At 41.3% G+C, this 12,107-nt stretch overlaps 1 protein-coding gene across 4 annotated transcripts in view; it reads left to right on the top strand.

Moving 5' to 3' along the window:
• Nucleotides 1-7,490, top strand: part of col14a1a (collagen, type XIV, alpha 1a) — a 278,665-nt gene extending 271,175 nt beyond the window's left edge. For 3 of the 4 annotated variants that reach the window (XM_085993692.1, XM_085993691.1, XM_085993690.1), the window contains 2 exons: nt 4,300-4,455; nt 6,391-7,490. In XM_085993692.1, coding sequence (XP_085849818.1) covers nt 4,300-4,455; nt 6,391-6,689 — 455 coding nt within the window. In that variant the 3' untranslated portion in view covers nt 6,690-7,490. Of the gene's footprint in view, nt 1-4,299; nt 4,456-5,387 lie in introns of all 4 variants that reach the window. The other variant, XM_085993693.1, reaches the window with a different exon arrangement.
• Nucleotides 7,491-12,107: the final 4,617 nt, after the last annotated feature.

The raw sequence follows: 12,107 nt of genomic DNA, 5'->3' as shown, positions 1-12,107 counted from the left end.
CTATACCTCTATTCATGAAGCCCAGGATCCCATAAGCTTTTTTAACTGCTTTCTCAACCTGTCCTGCCACTTTCAATAATTTGTGCACATATACCCCCAGGTCTCTCTGATCATGCACCCTCTTTAGGATTGTACCCTTTAGTTTATATTCCCTCTCTTCATTCTTTCTACCAAAATGTATCACTTCACACTTTTCTGCATTAAATTTCATCTGCCACGTGTCCGCCCATTCCACCAGCCTGTCTATGTCTTCCTGAAGTCTATCACTATCCTCCTCACTGTTCACTATACTTCAAAGTTTTGTGTCATCTGCAAATTTTGAAATAGTGCCCTGTACACCCACATCCAAGTCATTAATATATATCAAGAAAAGCAGTGGTCCTAGAACCGACCCGAGGAACACCAGTGTGAACCTTCCTCCAGTCCGAAAAACAACCGTTCACCACTACTGATTCCTGTCACTTAGCCAATTTCGTACCCATGCTGCCACTGTCCCTTTTATTCCATGGGCTTCAACTTTGCTGGCAAGCTTATTTTGTGGTACTTTATCAAACACCTTTTGGAAGTCCATGTACACCATGTCAACCGCATTGTCCTCATCAACCCTCTCTGTAAACACGATTTGCCTTTAACAAATCCGTGCTGGCTTTCCTTAATTAATCCACACTTGTCCAAGTGACTGTTAATTTTGTCCCTGATTATTGTTTCTAAAAGCTTCCCACCACCAAGGTTAAACTGACTGGCCTGTTGTTGCTGGGTTTATCTTTACACCCTTTTTTGAACAAGGGTCTAACATTTGCAATTCTCCAGTCCACCCCTGTTTCTAAGGAGGATTGGAAGATTATGGCCAATACCTCTGCGACTTCTTCCTTCACTTCCCTCAGAGTCCTAGGATGCATCCCATCTGGTCCTGGTGACTTATCTACTTTAAGTACAGCCAGCCTTTCTAGTACCTCCTCTTTATCAATTTTTATTCCATCCAGTATCTCCTCTACCTCCTCCTTCACTATGTCTATGGCAGCATCTTCTTCCTTGGTGAAGACAGATGCAAAGTACTCATTTAGCACCTCAGCCATGCCGTCTGCCTCCATGCGTAGGTCTCCTTTTCGGTCCCTAATCAGCCCCACCCTTTCTCTTACTACCCGTTTACTATTTATATGCCTAAAGAAGACTTTTTGATTACCTTTTATGTTAGCTGCCATTCTATTCTCATAAACTCTCTTTGCCCTTCTTATTTTCTTTTTCACTTCTCCTCTGAACTTTCTATATTTGGCCTGATTCTCAGATGTATTCTCGACCTGACATCTGTCATACATGCTCTTTTTCTGCTTCATCTTACTCTCTATCTCTTTCGTCATCCAGGGAGCTCTGACTTTAGTTGCCCTATCTTTCCCCCTAGTGGAAATGTACCTCAACTGTACCCGAACTATTTCCTCTTTAAAGGCAGCCCATTGTTCCATTACAGTTTTGCCTGCCAATCTTTGATTCCAATTTACCCGGGCTAGATCCGTTCTCATCCCATTGAAATTGGCCTTCCTCCAATTAAGTATTTTTACTTTAGATTGCTCCCTGTCCTTTCCCATAGCTAATCTAAAACTTATGATACTATGATCACTATTCCCTAAATGTTCACCTACTGACACTTGCTCCAGAACCAGATCCAGCAATGCCTCCTTCTGATCAAGAAAGTTCTCCAGAACACACTTCAGAAATTCTTCCCCCTCTCTGCCCTATACACTATTACTATCCCAGTCTATATTAGGATAATTGAAGTCCCCCATTATCATTACTCTATAGTCATTATGGGTGATGGTAGAGGAGGTGGAAGGCATCTTTTGGATTCTCTGCAGCTATAGGGAGGCTGCAACATTAGGCTTGTTTTCTCTTGTGGGATTAGTCTATCACTTTGTGAATACAATAGAACTTTTTTGCTATTAGAAATGATTATATCAATCTCCTCAAGGTGACAGAACTATGGAAAACATTTCATGCAATGGAACAACTGAGGCAAGCAGTATCATAGTTATTGATTCTTTTGTTTCTTTACTTGTCCCATTACCATCCTCTTTTGCCTTGCACCATCATCCCTTTTGTCATTTAATCTCTCCTGCCTTTCACCCCATCATAGACCTTCCCTTTTGTTCTTTCCTCCCCTCCCCCTTTCCCTGCTTCTGTATTTGTTTAAAACCTGTTACATTTCTAACATTTTCCATTTCCGATGAAAGGTCATCGACCAGAAACGTTAACTCTGTTTCTCTTGCCACAGATGCTGCCTGACCTGTTGAGTATTTCCAGTATTTTCAGTTTTTATTTCATAATTATTAACATTTAATTACATATATTTAAATCTTAACTAAAAAGTCACAATTGTGTCGGTCATTCACCTTTTTTCCATTCAGCCCTCAGATTCTTATTAACTGGGAAATTCCCTGTAATGGTCGGAAGACAAATCACAAGCAGACATGAACAGTAGCAAATGTTGAATTTCTGGAATAAATACTGAAAATGTTAGAAATACACATAAGATCAATCAGTATCTGGAAGAGAAAAGCATTTGATACATTGTGTTTACAGCTGGTTTCTGTTTTGAGTTCAAGATAGTTGTGGCATGAGAATATTAAATATACATTTGAATTAATAAATACAGGGTAGCATTACATCATTGTTAAAAACTAACACAATTAATATTGAAAATAATGAAAGTACAATATTTGAAAGAAAAAAAGGTTACAAGCTCTTTCTGTTTTTGGATGAAGTCTCTGTGAACAGACTTGGATTGCTAATGAAAGCAAACCGGCACAATGAAGGCTGCCCTGATGGCTCAGCTGGTTAAAGAATGACATTCAAAAGGTTCAGAATATATTTGCTGCTTCACTCACTGACACACTACAATTGCGCTCAGAATCCCAAGTTGAGGAGAGGAAAATCAAACAGGGTTCCCACTCTGAATCGATATTCATTGATGTCCTGCAGGACATGGGGAGGTTGAGGGCAGGAGCGAATGTTGGCTGCGATGCCCCTGTGAGAGCAAATAGCCCTCTGACACAACAGCAACTAACTGCATTTATAGAGTGCCTTTAACATAGTAAAATGTCCCATGGTGCTTCACAGGAGCAGTATCAAACAAAATTTGACACCGAACCACTTAAGGAGACAATGGCCCAGAAATTTGGGTCGGGGGCTTCCCGCGGGTGCAAGCCTGCGACCTGCGCTTGCCTAGTGCGCCGGCCGTTGAGCTGTCGGCCTGCATGGGATTCCGATCCTGGGCCTCCTATAACTGCCGGCGCGCAGTACTTGCGTATCCCAGGGGCACAGTTAGTTCAATGTGTCCCCTGGGATCATGTGGGCCATGGAGAGCCAATGGTAGCAGGGAAATGCCCATTCATAAAATTGACAGGAAGAGCTGTCAAAACCATAAATACTATAAGCTCCAAAACATCACTAAAACTTCAAATAAATTTTTTAAAAACCATCACATTTTTAAAATAACTATAAATAATATAAAATAACTAATTTAAACAATTTAAATTTTTGAAAAAATTAATTACATTTTCTAACGGGGCTAAAAATAAACTTACCTTTCTTTAAAGTATTTAAAAATAATAAACCTGTGGAAATGTTTTTTAAATTTTAATTAATTCACCACTTACCTTGTTAAAAGCAGGCCTTACGCCTGCTTTTTATGTGTAACTCCTGGAGACTTACCCTCCCGGAAAAACCTGGAAAAAAAACATAAGTTCGATGCGCACGCGCTGCCTCTCCGGCGCACGCGTTCCACCTCTGAACCCCTTCTTTCAAGGGAACGGAAGTTCCAGTTTCCTGCGCAGGCGCAGTGCATGCACGAAACTGGCACTTCCATTGGGCCTACGAGTGAGTACCCCGTGCGTACTCACCCGTGGAGACCTGAATTTCTGGGCCATTAAGTCAGGGGACCAAATGTTTGGTAGGTTTGAAAGAGTGTCTAAAAGGAGGAGAGGTGGAGAGGTTTAGGGAGGGAATTCCAGAGCTTAGGGCCTAGACAGCTAAAGGCGTGGCCGCCAATGGTGGGGCGAAGGAAATTGGGGATGCGCAAGTCACTTCCTATCTAGGCTCACATATGAAGATGGCTACATTGGCAAGGTATCTGAAGTTGATCATTGGAATCATATCTCATCAAATAATCAATGTCCTGGGGGAAGCGTTGGGAGGAGAGTAACAAGAAAAAAGGGAGGAAAAAAAACTGCTATTGAGGCTGCGCACGAACATTCTTCTGATCTTTATTCAGTCTATCGCATTCATTCACTCATTTACCAATTGCAGGCCCTCAAGGGGAAGGACGGACGGGTAGCCAAGGATCACCAGGCCTTCCAGGACGACAAGGTAGCTCAGGACATACAGGAGCCAGTGGCCCAAGAGGACCACCTGGCCCACCTGGATACTGTGACCCATCTTCCTGCGCTGGCTACAATATTGGAGGTATGAAACTTTACTCAATGAACATGGTCACCTTATTGCTAATCTAGTTACTGTGGTGTTGTTTGTTTTGTAAAAGTCAGATGTCAGAAAACGTTAAGTTTGCTGTTCTGTATTTTTGTACGTGCATTTTTTTTTTGGTCTTACCTTCAGTTACAATCTGTTGCTTTCTTACTTGAGGAGTCACAGATTTGCTTAAAGTATTGCAATGCAGTTGCAGTAGTTTGTACTTGTGTGTCTACCACTGTTACAGATGGGGCGTAGTTAAAGCAATTAAAGTATGCTGCACTTGTAAGTATAGCTCCGGCAGAATTGCATGTAACGCTCTGCAGCTTTGCAATGTCCTGAGACTTTTGCTGCCTTCACCTTGAAATTGGCACTAGGTCTAACAGAAATTGGGGATTTTGTTAAAAACTTACCATTGAGGACAAAGAACTAAGAGCCTTTATGGCTGTTACAGCAACAATATGTGGAACTCGCTACCACAAGGAGTAGTTGAGGCAAATAGCATAGATGCATTTAAAGGGAAGCCGAGAAAGGAATAGAAGGATGTGCTGATAGGGTGAGAGGAAGTAGGGTGGGAGGAGGCTGGTGTGGAACATAAATACCAGCATGGACCAGTTGGGCCGAATGGCCTGTTTCTGTGCTGTACACTCTATGTAATTCTATATAACAATATAATTGTAATATATATATAATAATGGAGGAAAAAATATGAATTTTACACAAGATTGAGGCAATGATAATGGGAACTGGGAGGATAATGAGCAGTAGCATCTCTTAGACTGCTCCCTTTAAAAAAAATAATGTTAAAGGTTATAATTTTGGCTTCTGCTTGCTTGTAATTTTGTTTTTTACTGACTGTTGTATGTGTTTCTGTTTGTCCTCGTCTTCCCTTCCTCTTCAACCCCATCCATTCCGCCAATAATGTAAAGGTCAAGATGTTTACAATGATTATCAACTATGAACTAGGTACTAGCTTATTTCTCTAGCACTCTCCGTCACCTAGGACAGGTGCAGAGTTCTGGGCACCTGTTTTGTCCCATCTTGCCTCATCCAGGCTAAACTCAACGAAACATTAACCACCATCAAACAGCCACTACCAGATGTTTCCCTTCTACTTACACTGAGCAGCAGCAGCTCCTCCACAGAGGCAAATATTTTTGCAACAAGGCAAACCAGGGCTGGATTTATCCCCGCTAACCACGTTTAATGATTATGTATGAACTAATCGATCTAACAATCACCTACCTGTTTTATGAAACCAAATTACTTTCAAACATCATCCATTTTATTTTATTCATCTGCTTTAAACGATGAAAAAAAATTAAAATGCAGCTTCGTTCATTTAAGAGGCACCAAACTTTCTATCATTAATCGCTCTCTAATCAACCTTACTGAGAGAGAATATCCTGTGCGTCGTGGGACTAGGTCGAATTACATAACGTTCGCAAATAGTTTGAAGATTTTGTTTGTTTTGGAGGCAAAAATTGCACTTCCTCCCCAAGCACATTCTGTGGGAATTCTGAATTCCAACCAAAAGTGCAGTGACAGCACCAATTTGTGTCATTCTGGCTACCGTAAACCCCATCAGCTTGCACTACACCTTCTAACAGTGAATAGCCATTTATAGATCAAAAAGACAAATCTGGAGAAAAAACAAAAGAAACAATTTGTCTGCGTTTTGTCATTTTCTTCCTATCACCCTGGTGCTGGATTCTCTCCGTGCTGTCTGTGTGTGCCCATCTCTGGTGGTCTTGTCAGTCTGTGCTGATGCTTATTACTGGTGTGTATTTTAAATTTACCCGTTAAAATTTACATCAAGTACCAAACAGCTTTTTGAATTTACAAATAATGTTCTAATATCCTAATCATATTTAATCTTCTGCCTCCCCTCCTGTGCTAACTATGGATACTGTTGGTGGTGGTGGGTTTAAGGTGGATACGGTGATCCAACCGATCAAGACATTCCTGTAGTACAATTGCCTCCAAACTCCTACCAAACCTATGACCCTTACGATGAGCAAGATCCGTACATATATCATGGGTCCTACCCCTACCCAAACCCATACTCCCAGTCCTCCTATCCAGAGCCTCGTCCCATCCGACCAGATGATCCTTACGAGGAGGAAACAGAGGAATCGGAAGCTGTCGAAGTTCGGTCGCCTGGAATTAGACGGTTCGCAAGGAACATATCTAAACGGAGCAGTGAATCTTCAAGGGAGGAGAACCAATAAAAGAGACTCGTAAATATAGTGTACAAGCTCATGTACTTTATGTTCTTCACCCCTATCAAATGGGCAATGGAAATGGTGGATTCAGTTCAGTAGATTAAAAATTGGGGCCTCCGCAGAGATGGGTTTTTAATAAATGGAACAATTACCCTGATAGAGAAGTCAAGCATGATTATTGGGTATGAAATTTATGATGTAGCCAAATTGAAGTTTGTGCCATTAAATGATAATTGGATTTTTTTTAAAAAGCCACGTGATCTCAAATATTTCATTAGTAAAAATGATGACTGATCATTTAAAATTACTAATCTTATTGAAGATTAGTAGGGTGCTACTATATCAGTCCTCTGTGTTACGCCGAGCATAACACTTGTGTTTTCCTTTCTGTAACAGTTCTATTTGTATTAAATTAATATAAATTGGAATGATGCAGTCACTTATGTTCCACAAAAGCAAACCAATTGGTAAAGAAAATGTCACAAAGTAGTTGAATGGTTATGCACTTAAACTGATTCAAAACCACTGGAATGAGTTTCTGTTTATAGGCCACTTGTGGTAGAGCTACCAAAACAAACCTTCCACAGCAATGCAGAGATGTACATTTGTGAATGGTAATCTTTACAAAAGATGAAATGGTGTATTTGCTACTAAGTGAAGCCATTTAAGTAAAGACTTAAAAAGTTTTTTTTATGTTGTACCCATTCCACCCGATTAGCTCTTCACAGAATCTAGCAGGTAATTTATTTGGATGAGATGATCATTGTTCAAATGAATAAGCGAATAAAAGCAAGTGCCAACTTTAAAGAGTGTCTGCCCTTGTTTCTACTTTCGAGTTGTACAGAGTACTGAAATACCCATTCAAATCTGCACACGTTTTCTGCTATTAACTGACAATATAAATGTATGTGCTTAATGCTATGAATTAAAATGAGCTCTATCAGTTTCTACGCTCTGTAGGGTTGCCAACTTTGGTTCGACGTATTTCTGGAGTTTACATCACATGACTTCCCACCTCCAACCGCCCCACCCGGTCAAACTGCCTTTATTTACCTCTCTCCAATATTTTTATAACTTTAATAAATGAAAGTGTTTAAAGAAAATGAAAAAAAAATACACTTTTTTTTAATGTCCCTGTGATTTTTCTTCTGGGTTATTCACAGCAGTGTCCTGGAGCTTATCTAGCTTCCCCTTAAGTTATCTATACGATTCACCCCAACTACTCCCTGTGGCAGCGAGTTCCACATTCTCACCATTCCCGGAGACTCCAGGGCAATCCTGGAGGGGTGGCAACCCTAATACTGGAACCGCCCCCCACTCATATTGTTCCCCGTCTAGTATCTACCTTGTTAAGCACCCTGAGACATTTTAGTTGTGTGAGGGGTACTGCAGAGATGTAAGCAAAGCAGAGGAGCAGCATATGTATGTATCAGTGAAACTGTCCCTGAGTTCTAGGGTGAGAGGCCAGAACTAAAATACCCATAAAAGCATAAGCAAACCTGTTTAGTAAATTAGGTCATACGGTCCGTTAAACTTCTCCTTCCACAGCTCTTGGATGAATACCTGACTCATTGACTCTTCCTTCTTCTTGCAAAGAAAAGCACTACCTTCTGAACAAGGACTCAAAGCTTATACCTTCTGAACAAGGACTCGAAGCTTATACCTTCTGAACAGGGCCTCGAAGCTTATACCTTCTGAACAGGGACTCGAAGCTTATACCTTCTGAACAAGGACTCGAAGCTTATACCTTCTGAACAGGGACTCGAAGCTTATACCTTCTGAACAAGGACTCGAAGCTTATACCTTCTGAACAGGGACTCGAAGCTTATACCTTCTGAACAGGGACTCAAAGCTTATACCTTCTGAACAGGGACTCGAAGCTTATACCTTCTGAACAGGGACTCGAAGCTTATACCTTCAGATGATTAGGCTGAAACTTGAATTCCTTTGCTGTTGGCATAGAAAGTTTATTGTCAGAAGAATCACTAAGCCAGAGGCTGCGGATGCTGTTATATTGAAAATAAGGTTTGTAACTTGAAAAGAAAAGGCTGAGGGGTGACCTAATAGAGGTCTTCAAAGTTACAAAAGGTTTTGATAGAGGAGACACAGAGAGAGTGTTTCCACTTGTGGGGAAGAGCAAATCTAGAGGCCGTCAATATAAGATAGTCACCAAGAAATCAAATAGGGAATTCAGGAGAAACTTCTTTACCCAGAGAGTGGTGAGAATGTGGAACTCGCTGCCACAGGGAGTAGTTGGGGCGAATCGTATAGATAACTTAAGGGGAAGCTAGATAAGCACATGAGGGAGAAGGAAGAGGGTTATGCTGGTATAGATGAGGAAGGATGGGAGGTGGCTCAAGTGGAGTATAAACGCTGGCATGGACTGGTTGGGATGAATGGGCTGTTTCTATTCTATGTAAAGACAGAAAAAAGTTACATATTTCACAATAATATGTTCAGACTATAACTTGAGGCAGAGCATGTAGGACATGTTGAGTTTCGACCCCATTGAAACCATGGTAAGAAATTCTGCTTGGGGTAGGAGGTGCACCTTATACCCATCTCGCCTACATAGCTCCAGCATTTTTGGGGGTGTTCCCAAGCTAACTGATCTCCAGCAACTACAGTCACCAAATACAGTAAGAGATCTGAACACAGATACAGGAAAAACGCTGTGAATGGGAAAGGACTCACAATGGGAACGACTCTGAGCAGGTTTTATATTTTGTACTGCTATACTTTGTAAAGCTCTACAAAGCCCTGGTTAGACCTCACCTGGAGCACTGGGAGCAGTTCTGGGCACCACACCTTAGGAAGGATATATTGGCCTTGGAGGGAGTGCAGCGTAGGTTTACCAGAATGATACCCGGACTTCAAGGGTTAAATTACGAGGAGAGATTACACAAACTAGGGTTCTATTCATAGAGTCATAGTTATACAGCACAGAAAGAGGCCCTTTGGCCCATCGTGTCTGCGCCGGCCATCAAGCCCTGTCTATTCTAATCCCATTTTCCAGCACTTGGTCCGTAGCCTTGTATGCTATGGCATTTCAAGTGCTCATCTAAATGCTTCTTGAATGTTGTGAGGGTTCCTGCCTCTACCACTCTTTCAGGCAGTGAGTTCCAGATTCCAACCACCCTCTGGGTGAAAAAGTTCTTCCTCAAATCCCCTCTAAACCTCCTGCCCCTTACCTTGAAACTATGCCCCCTGGTTATTGACTCCTCTACTGAGGGGAAAAGTTCCTTTCTATCTATCCTATCTATGCCCCTCATAATTCTGTACACCTCAATCAGGTCCCCCCTCAGCCTTCTCTGCTCTAAGGAAAACAAACCCAGCCTGTCCAGTCTCTCTTCATAGCTGAAGCGCTCCAGCCCAGGTAACATCCTGGTGAATCTCCTCTGCACCCTCTCCAATGCAATCACACCCTTCCTATAGTGTGGCGACCAGAACTGCACACAGTATTCCAGCTGTGGCCTAACTAGCGTTTTGTACAGCTCCATCATAACCTCCCTGCTCTTATATTCTATGCCTCAGCTAATGAAGGAAAGTATCCCATATGCCTTTTTAACCACCTTATCTACCTGTCCTGCTGCCTTCAGGGGTCTATGTACATGCACACCAAGGCCCCTCTGATCCTCTGTCCTTCCTAGGGACCTACCATTCATTGAGTATTCCCTTGATACTCAGTCCTCCCAAAATGCATCACCTCACACTTTTCAGGGTTAAATTCCATTTGCCACTGTTCTGCCCATCTAAGCAACCCGTCTATATCGTCCTGCAGCCTGAGGCTTCCCTCCTCGCTATTTACCACTCCACCAATTTTCACGTCACATGCGAACTTACTGATCACACCTCCTACATTCATATCTAAATCATTAATGTACACTACAAACAGCAAAGGACCCAGCACCGATCCCTGCGGTACACCACTGGACACAGGCTTCCAGTCACAAAAACCTGGAATTTAGAAGGTTAAGGGGTGATTGGATTGAAGTTTGCAAGATATTAAGGGAAACTGATAGCATAGAGAGGAACTATTTCCGCTGGTTGGGGAGTCTAGGACTAGGGGTCATAGTCTAAAAACTAGTCCCAGGCCTTTCAGGAGTGAAGTTAGGAAACACTCTACACACAGAAGGGCGGTAGAAGTTTGGAACTCTCTTCCGTAAATGGCAATTGATGGTAGATCAATTGTTAATTTTAAATCTGAGATTGATAGATTTTTGTTAACCAAAGGTATTAAGGGCTATGGGGCAAAGGCGGGTATATAGAGTTAGGCTGCAGATCAGCCATGATCTCATTGAATGGCGGAACAGGCTCGAGGGGCTAAATGTTCCTATTTTCCTAATGTATTTTAAATGGCTACACCAACTGTATTTCTTTTATGTATATAAATAATCAGAACAAAAAAATAACTAATGTTCATTTAAACAAGTAGCAAGTTCTGAGTGGACTATACAATTGTTTAAGTTTAAAGGGAGGTTCTAAATAAAAGTCTTGAATTTAAAAATAACGTTTACATAAGCAAAACCTTTCTGGTAACACAATGTACTGTTGCAGAGATATCTGGTAAGGAAGGAAAGATGAAAATTTGTTCAATCTTTTAATTTTTTTATATTTCTTGGTATTTGGTATAAAATTCTATACTCTAAATAGATGCACAGTGAATGTAAAGAGTTACTCCAAAACTATATAAGATAGTCACTAATAAATCCAACAGGGAATTCAGGCAAATTTACGTAGAGAGTGGTTAGAATGTGAAACTTGCTACCACATGAAGTGGTTGCGGCAAATAGCATATACAGTTAAGGGGAGGCTAGATAAGTACTCGAGGGAGCAAGCAATAGAAGGATACGCTGATAGGGTGAGATGAAGTAGGGTGAGAGGAGGGTGGCATGGAGGATAAACACTGGCATAGACCAATTGGGTCGAATGGCTTGTTTCTGTGCTGTAAATTCTATGTAATACTCTCAATTATTAGGGGCCTGCTTGGGTTGGTATTTTTGCCTTTGAGAGACATACCCTGGCAGATGTGCCCCGAACCTGCCAAAGACCTGTTCCTCTTGACCCCACTCCCTGACCCTGGCATAATAACCGGGATTGCATCCTATAGGAATTTCCAGGTCACAATCTCCAAATGATCAAGATTAGAGCTGGACTTTCCTATAAAAAGTCAGGTGTGAGAATAATCTCTCTTGCACATTAGAGGAAATATTCATCCAAATGAAAATTCCATCATGAAATAAACAGATAGACTGCTGGACTTCGAAAGCTTGGAGTTAGTGAATTGAAATCCTTAGAAACAGCAATAGGCTAATATTTAAATATTAAAATAATGTTTGAGCTAGTGATAGTATGATCTCAAGAAGAAAAGACTTGCAAAAAAGCAAGCTCCCAAAACAGCAATGTGATAATGACCAGATAATT

The sequence above is a fragment of the Somniosus microcephalus genome, chromosome 7, assembly GCF_052327205.1.
Source record: "Somniosus microcephalus isolate GS21.2 chromosome 7, FLI_Smic_1.0, whole genome shotgun sequence".
Taxonomy (NCBI): Eukaryota; Metazoa; Chordata; class Chondrichthyes; order Squaliformes; family Somniosidae; genus Somniosus; species Somniosus microcephalus.
This window is presented reverse-complemented; position numbering and strand designations above follow the sequence as displayed.